This window comes from Chelon labrosus, assembly GCF_963514085.1.
Source record: "Chelon labrosus genome assembly, chromosome: 17".
In the NCBI taxonomy this organism is placed as follows: Eukaryota; Metazoa; Chordata; class Actinopteri; order Mugiliformes; family Mugilidae; genus Chelon; species Chelon labrosus.
Genome location: NC_140350.1, coordinates 20,151,271 through 20,170,331, shown reverse-complemented (window position 1 = coordinate 20,170,331; position 19,061 = coordinate 20,151,271). Strand labels below are relative to the sequence as shown.

The following is a 19,061-nucleotide window of genomic DNA, read 5'->3' as shown; positions in this document are numbered from 1 at the left end:
TAATGTTATGGCATTTTTTTATTTTTAACTATTTTTAGAAAGTGTGGGCTGCAGATTTTTTTTTTAAACATTCGTTCATTCATTCATTCACTGCTGTCACAGCCTATTACTTGGCTCATAAATGGCGGCATAGTGGTGTGGTGGTCAGCACTGACGCCTCACAGCAAGAAGGTTCTGGGTTTGAATCCTTAGGTCCACTGAGGCCTTTCTGTGTGGAGTTAGCATGTTCTCCCTGCGTCTGCGTGGGTTCTCTCCAGGTACTCCAGCTTCCTCCCACCGTCCAAAGACATGGCCGTAGGTGTGAGTGTAAATGGTTGTCTGTCTCTTTGTGTTAGTCCCGTGATAGACTGGAGACCTGTCCAGGGTGTACCCCGGCTAGGATAGGCTCCAGTCCTCCCATGACCCTCCAGAGGACAAGCGGTTACAGAAGATGAATGAATTGCTGTGTTATTTTATTCCTTCCTTCCCCCGAGCGCTTTTTAATTGATTAAGTCCTTGTATAACTTTGTGTGCTCTGTAAAGTCAATTGCACATTTATATTCAACTCAATTTTTGGATATAATGACATATTTTCCTCTTTAGGCGAAAAATAATAACTAAACTTCGCAAGCCAAATGATGGAAATTAAGTTATTAGATATTTTCTGGGGTCATTTATTCCCTCTGGACCGGTGCAGTCACAAGTTAATGGGGTTAAAGTCTAAAGATTCTCAATCCCAGCTCTGGTGGCTTGAGTCTAAACCTTCACAGTTTACTGTTTAAACAATAAAAACAAGACTATTTTTATTTTCAGGAGTTTTTTTTATGAAAGGCAATTTTGTGCATGAAGACCAAAACATATTCGTCTGTTCCTAAATACATTTTTTTCTTGCTTATATAATACATAGATTACAAACTGTATGAAATCAGACCAAATCAAAAAAAAAAAAGAAAAAAAAAATCTTGATTCAAACTCACTCGAGAGAAATCGTGACTGTGTTGGTCCATGTTGCGTCAAAGTCTTCGTTTCCACAGAAATAAACACTGTTCACCCACCAACGCACAAACTACATTTAAAAAGTCCCAAGCGTTTTATTTTCTTAGCGTCATTTCACCTTGTTGTTTCTACTAAAATCATCAGCATTTCTTAACCTTTATATAATGCAGTCTGTTCAATATACAAGTATCAATAAGCAAGATTAAAAGATCACAATGGCTTTGTTATGGTCTGTGTTAAAGAATTTCCCATATCCTATTATATTAAAATATTTCATATATATAGAGTCTGTATTTAAACAGAGGTTTAATAATAAAAGTGAGTTCCCATACAAGGCAATTATAGAATTTAATCAGATTGGGAGTCTCATAAATTAATCAGGAAAAAAAAAAAAAAGAGAAATGAACAGAAGTGTGTCCAGACAGAGAAAAGATGACACGAGGACAGATCCGACCAATGAAACGACTTTCCACTGCCAAATCCACACATTCAGGGCGCGTGAAGACAGCGGCCTGCCTTCGCTCGCCTTTAAAAAAATTTAACAGAATCTACAGGTTTGTTCAACACACATGTATAATGACTGTCAAATAATAAAAAGCACACGCTCTATCCTTCAGGTACTAGATTATTAGAGTGTTGTTAGAGCTCAGGTGTGTACAAATACTCCAGGTGACACCCATAAACAGTCTTTGAGCGCTAACCTTCCTCACGTATAGACTCGTGTTAGTAAAGACGACTGTGCTTTGTGAACAAAAAAAAAAACACTTCACGCACACACACACACACACACGCACGTGTTTGCCTGTACTGTATCTGAACGATACCCTCACTTAGACAGCATTGTTCTATGAGAATAAACACTGATTTGTTCAATCATTGACATAATCATCGTGGATTTCTTGCCGTTTTTTCTTTTTTTTTTTTTTGTTTGTTTTGTTTTTTCCTTCCAACACGTGGCTTCAGCCGGGGTAAAAAGTGCCAAATAACATCGTCGCTCTGTCCGTCACATAATTTTATTTGGCCGATGCCTCACGTCAGTTCAGCTCAGGTTTTCCTCAGAGATATGGTGGACCACAGCTGGAGATGGAGCAAGGAGCATCCCTGCTTTCTCTCTCTCATACTCTCTCTCTCTCTCTCTCACACACACACACGCCATATACATATATACGCACACACACACATACACCGATGCGCGTCCTTGCTTCGCTGTTCCTCCGGCTCCACAGATCCACCGAAGATTATTTAGAGATTTGCTGCTGGACGTGGAGGAGGAACTCGTAGTACGACAGGGCCGACTCTGTCCGGTCCTCGATCATGTTCTGCATAAAGCTGGCTTTCAGCTGGCTCTCGTCCCTGAGTCACGAGACAGAGAGTGGGGAAAGAAGTAAAGAGCTGTTAATTGAAGTTGCTCAAGACTTGCCGTATTGTGGATAGTTGTTTTATATTACATGCATCTTTTTAGGGATGCACCGAAATGAAAATTCTTGGCCGAAACCGAAAACCGAAAATGGAGACGACGACGACGAAGACAAAATATCAGCATTACACGTTTTGCAAATCGCCTTCCGTGGTTCTTTATATAATACTTTATATATTGAAATACGTCCACACGGCAGACGTGCCCGTGCTGGCTACGGTTGTTGCTTGCGTCATCACAACAGCCTGTTTCGGCCGTGTTGTTTCAGCGATAAAAGTCTTTCGGCTGAAAACCGAAACTGCACTTTTGGGCCATTCTCGGCCAAAAATTTTCAGTGGCTGAATATTCGGTGCATCCCTGATTGTTAGGCATTTGGGTGGACGGCAAAAGAGGAAATTCCTTGTACAGGGAAACATGGAAACATGTTTCTATACTGTGATAAAGTTTTAATGAATATTTTCATTGGTAGGTTTATGTGACGTTCACAAAATCCTCAAGAACAATGCTGGCCACGGATTAAAGGAGTTTTGGGTTTATTTATACCCCATTTCACACCTGCCGACATTCAGAGGAAAGAAATCCAATCTGGTTGTCGCTTGGCGCCAAAGGTCGTCCTAGATTATCAGCTAAAAGGACTGTGTAAGTACTTTCCCAACAACCAATGAGAGAAGCGATGTTTCGATGTAATGCCAGGTGGCATTCTACTGTTGGCACACGGTTAAAACCTCTCCTCCAGTTCCGAATAAACAGACTCCCCAGGTTGGCCACATCTCCCCAAACTTTCTCTCTTCCACACTCGATTAGCCTTTAGTTTTCTTATGAATCTTCTTTCGTTAGACCGAGTTCTTCTTCTTTTTGTTTGTTTTATGATTAGCCAACCAGTTTGTAGGTGCTTCACTGCCACCTCCTGGACTGGAGTGTCAATAAGTAGATTTACCATTGCTCCACGACTCTAATATTATGTATTGCGTGCAAGGTTGATATTTGAAGCTGAGCTCAGACTACAGGAGATTTTAAATAAGAGCTTAAATTTTTAAAGTGCAATAAGTGAAAATCTACTGGATAGATCACAGAGAAGATCTTCATCATTCTTCTGCAATACCCACCTGATGACATGCAGGGAGGGGTAGAACGGCCTCTGATCCCTCAGCCAGCCGATGAACGCTCTGGTTCTCTGAGACTCTGCGGTGTCCAGTTCTGGGAGCAGATACTGTGAGAAGAGCACAACAGTCAAACGTTTAGCATCATCAACGACGATGACACGGCAGCAGCTAACAGTTTGTTGAACGTGACAGCTGCAACATGAGGTTTCCTACCAGGTTTTCAGGCACGGCAGCGTAGCTTGGAACTCCCAGGACTTGCGTGAGGAAGTTGGGGTGGCAGTTCCGTCCGATCCACAGATACATCACCTTTATAGAGCGGAAAGACGTGTCGTCAAAAGCGTGAAAAAGCCTCTTTACAGGGCGCTTTAAACATAGGGGAACATTAGTGAAGCCTGTACTCATGTCTTAAAGTCAAGCTCCATCAGCACAGGTAGGGTATAACAGCAAGCAGGGACTGATTTTACACAAAATCATACAATTTCTCGGTTTATCATGCTCTTATTACCACTGTTCAAACACTATAACCCACAGCTGCAGAAAGAAGCTGTATCCGAAGCAACTTTAGGGTTTAGAAAACTAATTGCAGAAAGGTAACAGTTCATCATGCAGATATGAGATGTCAGCTTCAAATAGGTAGCTTCTTTTGAGCTCTAATATTAAAACGTACAATCCCAGCGTCCATGAGGAAAGCTCCCTCCCTGCTGAGCTTCTCCACAGACAGCTGCAGCACTCTGGGTTGAGGGATAGTCCGCTCACTGATGTTCAGAGCTCCCTGAAGATGAAGGAAAGAAAATAAAGATTCCTCAGTAACTATTTGGTTCAAGAACACTTTGCCAAAAAAATGCATTGAATTGAAATCTAATCTACGGTGTGCAGGCACTGAGAGGAGCCTCGATTCTCCTCACCTCATCAGTCAGATCGTCGACACGGTACAGAGCAGGATGGATCATCAGCATGGCGTAGGCCAGTGGCTGGTACTTCAGCTGACACATTGCAAACACTCGGTCATCCAGCCTGGTGCTGGTGCCTGTCCGGAAAGCTTTCTGCGGGGTGCAAACACAAGAAACTGGATCAATAGAGGCTCAGTAGCTTGTAACGAGTGAATCTGGAAGAAGGCAGTTTCTTAGGAGTCAGAAAGATTCACAATAGTTTTATCTGTGTACTGTAAAAAAGTATTACTCCAAATTCACAACAAAGGAACACTGTATAATTACCTGTTTGAGCAGGGCGAGGGTGTAGAGCGGGAAGAGTCTGAGGCAGGCCGGGGCCAGCAGGCCGGGCTGCTGGATGGTCAGCACAGACTGGCGGTAGGACGTCAGCGAGTCAATGGCGGCGTTGGTCATCGCATCCCTGGCGTCGCTGAGACTGGCCGTCACTGAACGGTCCACAGCTGGAGGGAGGAACACATTGGCTTTTGTCAGGATTGAGAATCAAAACGAATTCTTTCAGGCAACTATTTGTGGTATTCATAACTTTATCTGGCGGGAAAACACTCAGACTGCGTTTACACACAACAAAATGATATAGTATAGTGAGTATTTTTAAAAGATGTATATAAAGGTTCTAGTTTTAACTCAAAATTAACGTGCCTCACTCAGTAGAGGGATTTATTATGAGGTATTCACAAACAAAGTCTACTAATTACTACAACATTATGTCCTTTTATTGCGGTTATAAAACAAAGTAGAACTTTGACGGCTTAAACCTCTGAAAGTTTCTGCTAACCTCTGAAAGATATATTTAATTTGAAAAACAACTTCATGGGAGGAAGCTAATCCTTTGCAAACACTAGTTGTATGTAGTGCACATGACACTGTGGCTTAAGGTGAAGTCAGTGTTAACACGTCTTAAACAGGTCTCCGGCTGATGTTCATTACGAGACTAAAATGAAACGACCTCTCCTGTAACATATTTTGAAATCAGCGTCCATTCTCCGAGCCAGGACACACCTGACTGCTCAGTAAACGACGGTTGCTCGGCAACCACAGCCGTCAACACTCATCACCATCTGTCAGTGCTGAGGACAGTGGACGAAAACCCTCCGAGGGTTTAGCATCAAGCCAGATAAAAGACTATTAACTGTGGCAATGATGAATCATTTCAGAGCGTTGTACAAATTCACGTTAACCTTCACATCCCTACTTAAAGTTATTAAGTATATATACTGACTTATAACAAAAAAGAATGAGAATGAGTTGAAACGCAGAAATGATGGTAAAGAAAGTAATAAACTGTTGTTGTCAACAAACTGCAAACCCCAAATTGTAAAGCTCCTTCTAAAACACTCTTAAATTCTCTTGTGCTATGTTCCTTTCAAAGTGTTACACAGTGCAGTTCGTACCCATGCACGCCAGCAGTCCAGCGATGGCTTGAACATCAGCCCCGGCAAAGATATCTGACAGAGAGTTGACCACAGGTAGACACAGTGTGTGCACACGGATCCTCCGCTCTCCTGTAAGAGAAAACTCGTGTTATTTAAATAAGAAGAGAAGATAGAGATGTGTAATTTCTAATATTCAAAACAACAAATCAACCCCGGCTGTGTGTGTGTTTGTGCACCTTTGCTGGAGGTGTAAAGCAGCGCCGCCTGGAAAGAGACGACCTGCATGTCGTCCAGGTTTTCCTCGATGGACATCTGAACCGCAAAGCCGGCGTCCGGGTTGACGTTGGGGAGGGACAGCAGGTCTGTGGAGCGCACGAAGAAGTTTCCGTGGAACGTGTGGATGGACAGCCCTGCAGAGGAGACAAAATGAGGGGAAAAAAAAAGTCAATTCAACTGGAGTGCACCAAAGTAGACTAAAATACAAAACTTTACTGTTCCCGGACTTCAGAAATATTTTACGGTTCTTCATACAGACATCATTAATGTATTCAGAGGCTATAAAGGCTGCACTGTTAAACAGCATTGCATAAAATTGATTAAAACAATAATTTCTGTGTAGAAAAAAAAAAAAAATTATGGCACCCATTTGGCCAGAGGACCTCTACAGGATATTTCAGCTTTTTTACTTCCCTTTAACACAGCTCTTGCGGTTCTATGATTCATGCTAACGTAGCTAACCTGCGCTATAGAGATCTGGAGGAAAACACCATTAACAGCAAACTAGAATATCCTTTAAAGTCTGAAGATTTCACCAATTAAGTTCATATCAAAAGTGAGATTATTATTTAGAGGGAAGACAATTATTTCCATTAGAATAATGCTGCAGGAAAGAAGGGGAACACTGAAAAGCCTTTGCGATCACACATGAGGGAGAAGGTTAAACAAAAAAACTCAAAGCTTAGGATGCATATTCAATGTGAAGTATAATTTACAGTCAACAGACCTTTGGTGCAGCGTATTCTCATGACAGCCTCAAAGCCGATCTTCCTAGTTAAATATCTCTTCAGATCCTTCTGGAAGCGCTCCACCTGAGCCGGGTTGTGCTGGTGGTGGTAGGAGGGGTAGTAGTAAACACTCCCTGCCGAGTATCTGGATATGCAGCCTGCATATAGAGAGAAGTGGCACAAGAAGATAAATAATTAAACAAGGCATGCCGATTGTCTTAGCTTATAAAAAAAACAACTCTTTCTGTTCACCGGTGGTGTAATAAACCTCTGTTAAGCCTACAATAAGTACATTGTTGTTCCAAGGACTTTTCTTTCTCATTCAATGCAAGCAAAACATAACCACAAACTAAATTATAGGTTAAGCTCGTCTCGTTTACGGAAGCTATGTCTCGTCTCCGGTTCATTCGGTCGGGGACTCACCCAGCGATGCCAAGTCACAGTACTGGGCGCTGAGCAGGAACAGATCAACAGCCACCTGCTGGCCGGAGCAGTCCAGAGCCAGCTTCTTGTAGAAGTCTGTCGCTGGGGATAAGTGCTGGATGTCCTGAAAGAGAAAACGCAGCAGATAGGACCATGAGCTCAAAATTCAGAATGTAAAGCAACTATCTAAAAGTCTTTGAAAACAAAAAGACAGCATGCACGAATGATTGAAGGCTGCTTTCCATCTTAACTGTGAAAAAAAAAAAACCTGTTGAGCATGTTTCTAATCTTTTGTAATAAACTTACAACAATAACTGTCAATTCTAGTTCCTAAGAAAGAAAATCAGCATGACAATACTACAATGAGCAATGTTCTGTTGTATTTTAAGTAAATATTTGAAGTGATATCCGGTACTGTAGGACATAGAGGATTCTCATCGATGCGCCGGAGAAACCTCGTCATCACCGGAGCTCTCACCTTGGCAGATGCCCGCTGGTTGGGGTCTTCTCTGGACTGAAGCGCCCCCACGCCGAGGTTGGGCAGCTGAGTCTGAAAGATGGACATGCGCCCTCCGGTGGGCGACAACAACTTGAAGGCTGCTTGCAGAGCCGAACCCAGGGCGGACTGTGTCTCCATCGTCTTCTCAAATAAGGTCGGGAGGCTCTTCAGCAGATCCTGCACGAGCTGAAGAACAAATATGAACGATCAAGAACAATCGTCGACCTTCTTTAACCAGCAAGTAGGTTCAGAGAACAAGAACCTGCATGAAGGTACATTCCTTACCTCTTTGCATTCATTGAGGTTTACTAGAAGGCTGTCTGGTGTTGGTAAAAATATATCTGTGGAGCACACACATATTCACTGATATGAGAATACAACTCATTTGCAAACCATCACAGGCCTAGTTACTGACACAGACAGTCTGCATCGTTAAACATTTACTTCCTGAAGTACATCTGCAGGCAGCTGGTATCGAGCTGGTGTAATAATGAGAGTATGGCCTTTACTGTGGGCCGCGTCTCACCTTCGATGTCAGACACAATGAGCATCTGAGGCTGAGAAAGTCCCTCCTGGAGGTTGTAGAAGTGGATGGTGCTGTCGAAGGTGATGAAGCCTACTTTTGTCCGAGAGTCTCCAGGAAGCCTAAGACAAACACACAGATGAATGAAGCCTGCACTTTGACAACAGATACTGGTACCTACTTTCAACAGTATTTGCATTTAAAGCTTCCTGTACTGTGCTATATTGGCTCACTTACCCTCATATAGAAGGGTTATGGTTAGTGTAGTATTTACATATGTAGGACTGCCATATATCAGCCATATCATTATGTCAAACTGGTCATAATCACTGGTCAAGGGAATAACGGTGATCTTCTTGTTATCATGGCATGGGTCAGTGGGTTGGATATATTAGGCAGCAAGTGAACAAAATGGACAACTGTAAGGATTTGAGCGACTTTGACAAGGGCCACACTCTGATGCTAGATGACTGGGTCAGAGCATCTCCAAAACTGCAGCTCCTGTCGGGCGTTCCTGGTCTGCAGTGCTCAGCAGCTGTCAAAGTGGTTCAAGCAAGGAAAAGCGGTGAAGCGGTCATGGCAAACGCTCAGTGATGGATATGGGGACTGAAAGCTGGCCAGTGGGGTCTGTTCCAACAGAAATTGGTACGTATCCAAGTAACATAAATGCCAAGATCCAAGTTTTCAGGGTTTGACATTTCAATGAGTTTTTAAAGTTGTGGCTGATCGGCATATCTTGTGTTTATCTCCACATTAAGTCTCAATCACCTCCACCAGGTTTGCGTTTCAGTCCTCCAGGGCGTTTAAAAGCACCTGAGGAAATTACATAACAGGGCCCCTTTTGTCTCGACTGATTGTTGTACTTACGCATTGATGTTGTCCAGCAGTGACTGACAGAACACATTCAGGTAGCCCGTTTCCACTGCATTGTGGGATACGTCCAGAACAAAGAGGTAAACAGCAGGCTGTGGTGGCCTCAGCTGGAGAGAATCAGGGCAAAGAAAAGTTACTCATTCCAAAAAAACAAACAAACATGCAATAGCAACACGCAAAAAGGACAATTTGAAATCGTATTCACGTAATAAGAGTTTCACAAAAGCACAATGATACCTTTCATAAGAATAATGTCAATAAAACTGCTTAAACCTACCATGTATTCTGAAGGAGCAATGAACTCGATGGTGGCGTTCTGGACCTCGGGTCTTTTGTGTGGTTCTCCGTATGATCTACTGACTGGGTTGTACATGAACTCCTCTGGAACTACACACAGACACACAGCATTCAGTGAGGCAAGTCATTTTTCTAACTATTTCTAAAGGTCTGAGGTCTTAGTCATCACTCCCTCTCTTACCGTCATTGACCCGATAGCATAGGTTGCACTTCCACCTCCTCTGGTCCAGGAAAGTCACGAAGGGGTTGATGTAGGTTCTGCAGGACCGACACCTGACAATGGTGCTGGATGTCACCACAGGAAGTTGCTGCAACAACAGAACAACATCGACCTCTGTGAGACGTGCGCCTTCAGGCAGTCTTGTTCCCTTGTGGCTCGTTGTAACCGCCACTCCAATAAAGGTTTTCTTGTTGCTGTCTAAGTTGTGCAACGTCCCAGCTGTTTGTGTCCTCACTTAACGCAGTAACATAGACCAATTCATTGTGACAGTTTTTCCCCAGAGGCATATTTAATCAAATCCTACTAAGAAAAAAAAAGCAGAAAATCTAAGAAATACAACCCTGGATGAGGCTGCAATTTAAGTTGGAAGTTAATAATGCAAACCTTTCCTTTGCATAAATGCAATAAAATAAACATAGATCTCAGGTGCTGCTTTAAAAATCAAGCAGAAGCGATTAAGTCCACATCCAAAAACTGGCTCTGGAGTGCCTTGCTCAAAATGTAGCACTGGCCCCAGAAGAGGAACCTTAGGTTTAATCCAGTCCACTGTTAATCTGTGACAATTATAACAATGAGAGCAACTATATTAGAAACACGAGAAATGTAAGTTGGTGTTCTGAAGCTGAACCATCTGACTGGTTGTGTATGAGCATTAAAGGTTAAACTGAGGCATTACCGAAAGGTCTTTGAATGGGTGGAGCAGCAGGCCCAGAGGCATCTTGGCTTTATTGAGCAGAGACTGGGTCTGAGGGATGCTGGTCAATGTAGAACGGAAAACCCTAAAGACACACAAACAGGGACGACTTCAGTCAAACTAACCACAAGTAACATTTCGTTATTAACTGCAAGTACTTACACTGTTATTAAAAAAACTCTCTTACAACAATTACTTCATCATTTATGAGTCTCGGGGGATAATAAGATAACCAAATGAAAGACACAGTAAATATAAAGACTTGTGTTTATACACCGTGGCTTACTCTGGGTGGCAGTTGACTTTCTGCAGGTCCTGGGGGAGGCAGGGTGTCGGGGCGGGTACGGGGCTCGGTGGCAGCAGGTTCCTCTCCTGCAGCAGGTTGACCACTCTCAGGGACTCTGGGGTGTTGGACTGGAGGCTCATGGCTGCCAACGACGGGCTCAGCTGGGCCATCCCTGGGCCACCAGGCGGCTGACAAAAGGAAAACAATCTCCTAAAAACCAAACCGGTGTCTAAAAAGCCCCCAAATGGCATAATTTTAAAAGATGTGTTAAAGAGTTTTGTTCCATAAAGAATTCAAGTATGTGACATAACAAAAGAGGCTTGAGGTTTCCATACAGCCAGGGACGCGGACGTGGTTTTGCATGTGCGTGCACGCGCGTGGCAAAACTAGAAAGCAAACGCTGTATGCAAAGCGACTTTCCTCTCTCTCACCTGCTGGTATGGCTGAGGTGCTTGAGTGTAAGGCTGCGTGGCGGCTTGTATCGCAGGGTGCAAGGAGGAAGAGGCGGGGGGAGCCGGGGTGTTCTGGTACCCGGGGGGGAGGGAAGGGTAGTGGCCCAAATGTCGACCAGGGGGTCCAGGCTGGGTCAGGCCACCTATAAAAGAAAAGGGAAGATACGTGAGGTGTTATTCTATACTTTTCTTGCTGTCTGAGAATCCCATTTGAAGGCAAAATCCAACACACCATCAATCCGTCTATCAACACTTTGCAACTTCTGAGAGGCACTGTGCTCCAAAACCTAAGGCACTATGGTTCAGTGCAAACAGTACGAGTAAACACTTTCATGCCAGCGGGTATTTAATAAGGGTTTGACTAAACATGACAAATACACGACACCAAGAGGTTTTGTCTCAAAAATGTGCTTTAAACGTTGTGCACAAAAATGGAGCACTGCAGCACTAGTCACCACACAGACAATAATTAGATATTTACATGTGTCATAACACTCATAAGTGGGCTTTGTGGAAGCGTCCTATCTTGTGACATTTTTTATTTATCAGTTAGCTTTGAATCGATACCTCGTAAACCTAGACTGCATTTGTGGTTGGTGGGAGAAGAATTCAATATGTGGCAGAAAATGGCCTTACCCATGTTGTTGTCAACATGATTAAAGTTGTTTGATGCCTGCGGGCCGTTGCCAGCCACAGCTCCTGTTCCAAAGAAAACACAGATGTGATATAAATAGTCTAAGTGACACTTTTGCTATTTCTGACCAAGGGGGGTTACCACAGACTTTGAAAATGGAATGAAATGTGCAAGATGGAGACAAGGAGGGTACTAAACTGTGATGATTCTAATGATGCTGCTAATTATGGAAACTATTAAGGAAACATTTGTATTTCGGCGCTTGTAGGACATTTGTTCATAAGGTGCACAGGAGATACGATGAAGGACATGCAAACAAACTACCAACAGGAAAGTTTTGAGACAAGGGATGCACTAATACTGGAAAAAAAAAAAACCCCAGTCAAGTTAAAGTGACATGACTTGTTTTCTAAAGAATTAGTGCATCCGTCGATACAATGAAAAACAGCACAGAGAGGACAGGACTGGCACCACGGCACTGATACAGCATCTAACAGCTAACGATCTGGCCACACCTGGACATTCAATATCCCCCTCCTGGTAGTCGGACTCAGTGGGGGACAGAGCGCTGTTAACAGCACCCCCACACTGAGCTGGCATGTTGGGGAAGGAGGGAGGGAGGGAGGGAGGGAAACAATGGCAGGTGATTAGAACAAAAATGGTCGGTTTGTAAAAGAACGTACAGGACAAGCGCAAAGTGACAAAACATATCGATCAACACGGGTGGCTTCTTACGATCAGCAACAGCAAAATGTTTGGATCTCACATAACACCTGGGCCTGTGTTTGCCTTCTGATTGGTGTGTTGACCACCAACCAGAAGTCTCCTACCCTTCGTCAAGTCCTGACTTCCTATGTTACTGTCGCTAGGTTAGGCAAACAATAGTTATTCAGGAGTCCATGCCCATGCATGCACGCTTAACAAAACGCATAATTGTGAATCAGGAAAAACTTGGAAAAGAAAATGTGAGGAAGCCAATTCTCTTCAATTTATTCCAATGCGATGGTTTCGGCCGGGGTAAATATAAATAAACTCTTACCGTCTGCTCTGGGCGGTGGAGGTGTGGCATTGGCCATTGGTGGTCCAGTGGGAGGCGGCGTGGGTTTCATGGTTGGTGGTGGGCCTGAGGGCGGAGGACCTGTAGGTGGAGGCCCATAGCCGGGTCTGCTTGGTTGGTATGTGTGGGGAGCCATGGGATTCATTGGAGGAGGTGCAGCACCTGGTGATGAACAGCGTCATCATTCACTTTGACTTACTGCTTGATTTTTCTTTAAGCAAAATACATTTTAATAGCTAGAATCACTGACTATTACAATACTCATACAATTAATCACATCAAAGTCAAAGTGAATTTCATCCAGGGTTCCCACTCCTAACCTGAAATTATTTTCCAGGACTTTTCCAGGACATTTTCAGCTGCTACAGAGACAAGTTATCATGTCATACACTAATACATTCCCCTGTCCCGCTCATTCTTTGGAATGATACTAGCGACACTGGCACTTTTCAACTTACTGTAGTCCCGACTTTTGTCTCTAGGCGCGGGGTCTGAAAAGTCGCTAAAGCCAGAAATTCTCTGCTAAAGCTAGCGACAAAATCAAATTTGATTTGCTGGTAGTGTCACGTGGGGCGCTGCGCTGGCTAGAAGCAGAGAAGCTCTGTGCCGTATGTTGCCCAGAAGACATGCATGCACATAACTTTTAACCCGTTTGCATTCACTCAGAAGGCAGGGGGAAGATAAATAATTTTCCAGGATAACTTAATAATTTCCAGGACATTTGAACTTTTTTTTCATTTTCCATATGTTTTCCATGACTGGAAAATTGGTCAATCATTTTCCAGGTTTTCCAGGTTTTCCAGGACGCGTGGGAACCCTGTCATCATTTCTGTTATCACTTCAGTGGAGGGTCTCGGTGGAACAGCAACCCTCAGTGACACAATCTAAACAGAGTTATCACTTCTAAAATTATGTTACCGTCGCTGTGACATGTAAAGCAACTCTACCCTGTTAGCACAGCACGTACGTGAAAGATATGAGACATCACAGAGGCGCTGTAACATAAGCACCGAGTAGCAGCAAACGACAGCTGGTGGTACTACTAAAGCAGCCAGCTAACGTCAGAGCACCGAGTCGCCCATGGCCTGTCTGTACACAAACAAACTCCTCGATGGAGGCACCAGTAATGTTCTCTATTGTGTGTATATATAAAGACAATATCACACAGTTCACTCAGTCATTATTACTACTGAGTATGGAAAGAACTTTAAATACAAATAATTAAAAACAACCAAGATGAATAATCTATAATATCAGGGACACATATCAGTACAGACGATCAGAATAAAGCTGAGATGAGAATGCATAATAAAGACTAAAACAAAGTGTGTGCAGTGGAGTTTATAACCACGCTGTGGGCACATGTAACATATTAATGCGGTTTGAGTAACACTTTAAATCTAGATATACTAACAGTGTACATATCTCCCCAGTGACCTAATCTTTCGTCTGATTAACCCTTGCTTCCGCTGTCTTCATTGTACTGGCTAGATACAGTATGTACTGATGGTGCAATTTTCAAGGCAATGTGAGATATGATGGTGACAGACTCAGAGAATCATGTGACCTCTGCAAGTTCTGCATTAAAAGATTAGCTTTAAAAAAAAAAACCCACACACAAATCAGTCACATACGATATGACGCAACGAAGCCACTTCCTGTTGGTTAATGAAATCACACTACTTCCCAAACTACTTCCTTTAACATCGCAGCAGGAAATAAAACTCCAATCAGAATCTATCAAAAACGTCAGTAATTCCCAGTAGGCGTGCATTTGGTTCATATTACCACTATGACGCATTTATTCAGTCCTCCTCAATTTTTACCACACCGCCAGCACCAGAAACTGAAATTAAAACTCGGATTTGTTCTAACAAGCCATGCCACGCCACCGTGCAAGGATCCCACCAAAATTCTTTTCATTTGAACATTTGGACTTCAGAGCGAACGGGTTTCTGTGCTTGGGAGGCAGCCAGAGGAAGAAACCAGCCAACATGTTCAATGCTGGAGCAGAGGGCAACGTCCAGCTCCAACATATCAGCGTTCTAGATATAGATATCGGCAGCGTTGTGTCAGTAAAGCAAGACAATGAAGTCATAGTAATGGTGTCAGAGGAAAAAGTGCTGGAAGGCACCGTGATGTTAAAAATATGATGTATATTTTAAAAATGATTTCAGTGATTTGAGAATAATTATCCCAAACTGAATTGGCTATATTTGGATGGTCTTATTGAAACGTAAGGGTTGATTAATCATTTTTATTGATCTGACCTTAGGATTGACTGTATCATTACCCTCTCAATTGCTATTACTAGGAACTGTTTCATCACTTCCATGCAAGTATTTCTTCATTTCAATAGTTTTGTGCCTTTGGACAGTGATGTGGCTGTTAAAAGTCCTTCAGCGGAGCCTTCACAATCTTACCTGGCTGAGTGTATCCATGTAAAGAGGTGGGGGGCAACACTGGGCCAGGAGGTTGGGTGGCGCTTTGGGACATGTGAGGTGGTGGTGCAGTGCTATAACCTGCTGCTGATGATGGTGGTGGAGGTGGTGCAGCTACGGTTGCAGCTGGATTCACGTGATTTACCGGAGGGCCACGGGGAGGCGTGCCCATGGAAGTGGGTGCCCCCATTGGTGGAGGAGCTGTGTTGTACTGCCACGCTGGAGCCATTGGCTGCTGAGGACTTGGATAGTAGCTACTAGAGGACACAGCTGGAGGAGGGGGTGTAGCCTGTGCGGGAGGCAGCCTAGGACCAGGGCTGGGGCTGGCAGATTGAGGAGGGGTGTGAGATACGAGGCCTGCCATTGGAGGCCTGGACAATGGCGACTGTCCTGGAGCTGATGGGTAGGAAGCGAGTGGTTGGCCAGGTTGATAGGAGCTGACTGGTGGAACAGGCTGGTATGGCCCAGAGGGGTACAGTCCAGGGCCAGGGGGTGCAGGAGCTTTGGCCTGCATTGGATTGTAGGTTGGTTGGTGAGTCACGCCATAGCTGGCCCCAGGCAGCTGCTGCAGGGCTACTGGATTCTGCGATGGACCTGGAGACAAGAAAAGGGAAAACACAGACATTCAATTTCAGTCAGTGTTTGTGAAAAAGACATATTCAACCTATCCCAAATAACCCAAATCCAGCCATCAAAATTACACTAAAGTGTTCAAGGACTGTTACATTTCAACACTGTTCTTTCCTTCAAACTGTTCTCGAGCAGTGCTGCTGCTACTGCATTGCACAGAAAAGGGCCGCTGGACTCCCTCTTGTGTACCAGATGCCAAAATTACTACAAGGATTGCAGCTCTCTCAGCAACAGTCTGTCATGCTCGAGTTATTACGAACACTTCTACAAGATAGCTTTATGTTCAACGCCACAAAAGCACGGTCATTAGATTCCCAGTCAGATGAAGAATGTTACAGATTCCATGACCAAAAAGGGCTTTAGTTTGTGATTCAAGATTCATTACAGCAATTCATTAGGTTTAAGCCTGTTCAGAAAGTATAGTTGAAAACTTGTTGGCTTTGTACAGAAAGTGACAACACCAGGTGACAATCACGTAGATCCATCAAATAACAAACGAACACGCAGCCCAGGGTCTAATCTCTTTACTTGGATTTACCCCACCATGATCTGCCCTCAGTGATAATAAGTGTGGGGCTCTGAGCTGAGTTACTGTCCTGAACACAACAGCAGTAAAAAAACAACGCTTCTGCACTGTTAAAAGCAATCTGATTACATATTGTGCAGCTGTCAGACTTGAAGTTTGTCTTTTCCTCCTCAATTTCTTGGATGAAAAATGTAAATAAACAATGCAAGATTATTTCCGAAGCACAAAACAGATCGAGTTTCTTATCTAACAAGAAAAATAAACAGCGTGCACATCAATAGGTTAAATTGCAGCACTATTGTGTTGCTGTCTGCACCCCAAGTGATTACGTAACGCAAAGGGATTCACCAAAATCCACTTAGTCCTTTACTATGTAAGCAGCAGCAAAGCTAAGTCGGTGAACTGAGAAGGGATTAGAAAACCACTCTTCTCAATGAGCAGAAATAGAAGAAGAAACTTTATCCACCTCAAATATTTGTCCCTTTCTAAGAGCAGGGAAATTAGTCCAATCAGAACTGACCTTTTAGTCAATCACAAATCAAGCTACAATCAAAGAGAATTAAAAAAAAGACTAAATTTGGATCATTTGCATATATAAGCATAACAACAGAAACGGAGGACGTTTAAAGCCCATTTTATCATACAATGACGCTGATTGTGAGAAAGGCTGGGAATGTGGCCACCATGTGACAATGTCTTTAAATAACAATGGAGCAATTTAACTCAAACCATAAAGCTGACTGTTGCAATTAATACAGTAGTTTAATCCTGTATCGTAAAAAAGCTGTTTGCTGTATTCTATGGTAAACATCCTAAACATGACTTGAGAGTGCAATGCTGACAGCACTGAGCAAAAGACTTTAACCCTTGTAATGATTACGAGTGAATGCTTTTTCAGTCCAGCCCACTATATATATATATTTTACTTGCTCTAGTATAAAAGGGGTGTGTGCTAAATAATAAAATGGAAGGAATTGTACTTAAGTCAAAAGAGGACACCCTAAAGTGTGAGCAAATGGGAGGTTTACAGGAGACACTTGTATCTGCGTTCAGTAACAGCTTAATGCTTTGTTATTACTGTACATTCGACACGTTCCCCAAGAAATATGTTAACATTATGGCGCGATCTGAAACTTCACTACACCTGCCTTTACTTTTCACGGTTTGTCAGACACATGGTGGTTTCAGATCGATCAGAACTCTAAGCACACTTGACGTTTTTTTTAACGTCACGACTGAATGAGAAAAGAGTTCAGGTTGAGAAAAGAATTTGAGACACGTGTCAGTCTGCACCGTACGTGAAAGCTCCTTCACCTGCATCCTTAAAGTTTGAGTTTGTGCGGAAAACACCTTAGAAATGTGCAAGTGATCTAAGATTAAAATGCAGAATTGATTCAGGCTGGAGAAATCTCGGCTTTAGCATAACCTGGATCATACCCAATATGCCACATGTACAGTAAAACGCATACAAGTCAGAGGTATTTAACGAAAATCCGTACTGCACAACAATGAGTCAACCACTAAACAGTCAAATGAGATCATGTTGGACTGGGAAACAAAATACACTAGAAAATCCCGAAGTTGTGACATGTGAGAAATAGGCAAGTTAATGCTCGTTGGATGTTTTAGTATGCCAGGAAAGTATCTGGCTAATCGACCAGCTTAAAGGGAAAACACAATTTACCTTAAAGTTTATGTAAAATATGGAACAAACACACGTTTAATGAAGACTGTTGACTATTTAGTCAACCTGTTGGGTTTGCCACCTCGACAAACCAAAAGTAGCAAACAGTGGCTAAGTTTAGCTAGTTAGCAAACACGTATAATTACTGTATCCTCACGACTATTTTAGTAATCGTAAGTCATTAAAGTAACGGGTCAAGATTAACCGGGGTAACCGTACGTGACAGCTCTCTCACCGTGTCTACGCTACTTCAGTTACAGCACAACTGAGCAAACCAGTTAGCTAAGAGTTAGCAAATAGCCACTAGAGCCATTAACAGCCGCTAGTGTGTTTGCTTGTTACTTGGGCTAAGCGGGTTAACATTAGCTAATGCTAGCTACTTCACCAATACTAATTCTACATATATTAAACGGTACTCACCATTTGCGTATGGTTGTCCCGTCCCAGTCCCATTCTGAGAGTTGAATCCCGCAGTTGACATCTTGAAATAGACACCAGGATCTAATTTAGAGGTGCTTGGTTGGCGAATAGCTAGCTGCGTCTTAAGCTAGCCAACTAGCTTGGCAGTCGCGGGGGTAACGTTTAAAACCTGTGGCTCTGACTATGTGGGGCTTTAGTCAGAGCAGCGCCCACTGCAACGTTTCCTAGTTTCTTTTTAAAAAAAAAAAAGGTAATTGGGTGGCTTGCTGGCAATTACAGGGCCATTTCTATTACCCCCCCAAAAAAACCCGTCCAACTACCTACGGGTGTGTAGCGATAGGCCTTGTCGGAGTAATCGTGTGAGACACTTCTCCTCTTTCACCGGAAGTTGGGATCACCCAGAAGGATCAGCGTAAAAATCGTCGGGCATGCGCAGTGTGTACACGTGGCATTTCCTCCTGTGCACAGATTTTTTTCGATGTACTGGAAACAAGAGAAAAAGAGTGCAACATAAAACATTATCTACAATTGCTAGCTTTGTACAATTTTATTCTTAATTTGATTTATGACGGAACTAGTG

General features: G+C 43.1%; 1 protein-coding gene across 1 annotated transcript; it reads right to left on the bottom strand.

Annotated features, from left to right (window-relative positions):
- Positions 1-787: 787 nt before the first annotated feature.
- Positions 788-19,013, bottom strand: sec24a (SEC24 homolog A, COPII coat complex component). The gene is made up of 23 exons (XM_084565035.1): positions 18,482-19,013; positions 15,204-15,815; positions 12,763-12,942; positions 11,726-11,788; positions 11,069-11,232; positions 10,638-10,825; positions 10,334-10,436; positions 9,619-9,745; positions 9,418-9,527; positions 9,135-9,247; positions 8,271-8,389; positions 8,030-8,085; positions 7,724-7,930; positions 7,246-7,369; positions 6,822-6,980; positions 6,055-6,228; positions 5,837-5,947; positions 4,710-4,885; positions 4,401-4,538; positions 4,163-4,267; positions 3,709-3,801; positions 3,499-3,602; positions 788-2,328 (listed from the first exon to the last, which is right to left on the bottom strand). The coding sequence occupies exons 1-23, from the start codon at positions 18,540-18,542 to the stop codon at positions 2,214-2,216; spliced, it is 3,402 nt and encodes a 1,133-aa protein (XP_084421161.1). The 5' UTR covers positions 18,543-19,013; the 3' UTR covers positions 788-2,213.
- Between the last annotated feature and the right edge of the window lie 48 nt (positions 19,014-19,061).

Excerpts from the sequence above, each read along its gene's own strand:
- sec24a (XM_084565035.1), bottom strand. The coding sequence starts at position 18,542 with ATGTCAACTGCGGGATTCAACTCTCAGAATGGGACTGGGACGGGACAA. Across the intron at positions 8,086-8,270 it reads CATTGTGTCTGACATCGAAG|ATATATTTTTACCAACACCA; the intron begins GTGAGACGCGGC and ends TGTGCTCCACAG. Across the intron at positions 7,370-7,723 it reads ACCAGCGGGCATCTGCCAAG|GACATCCAGCACTTATCCCC; the intron begins GTGAGAGCTCCG and ends TTTCTCTTTCAG.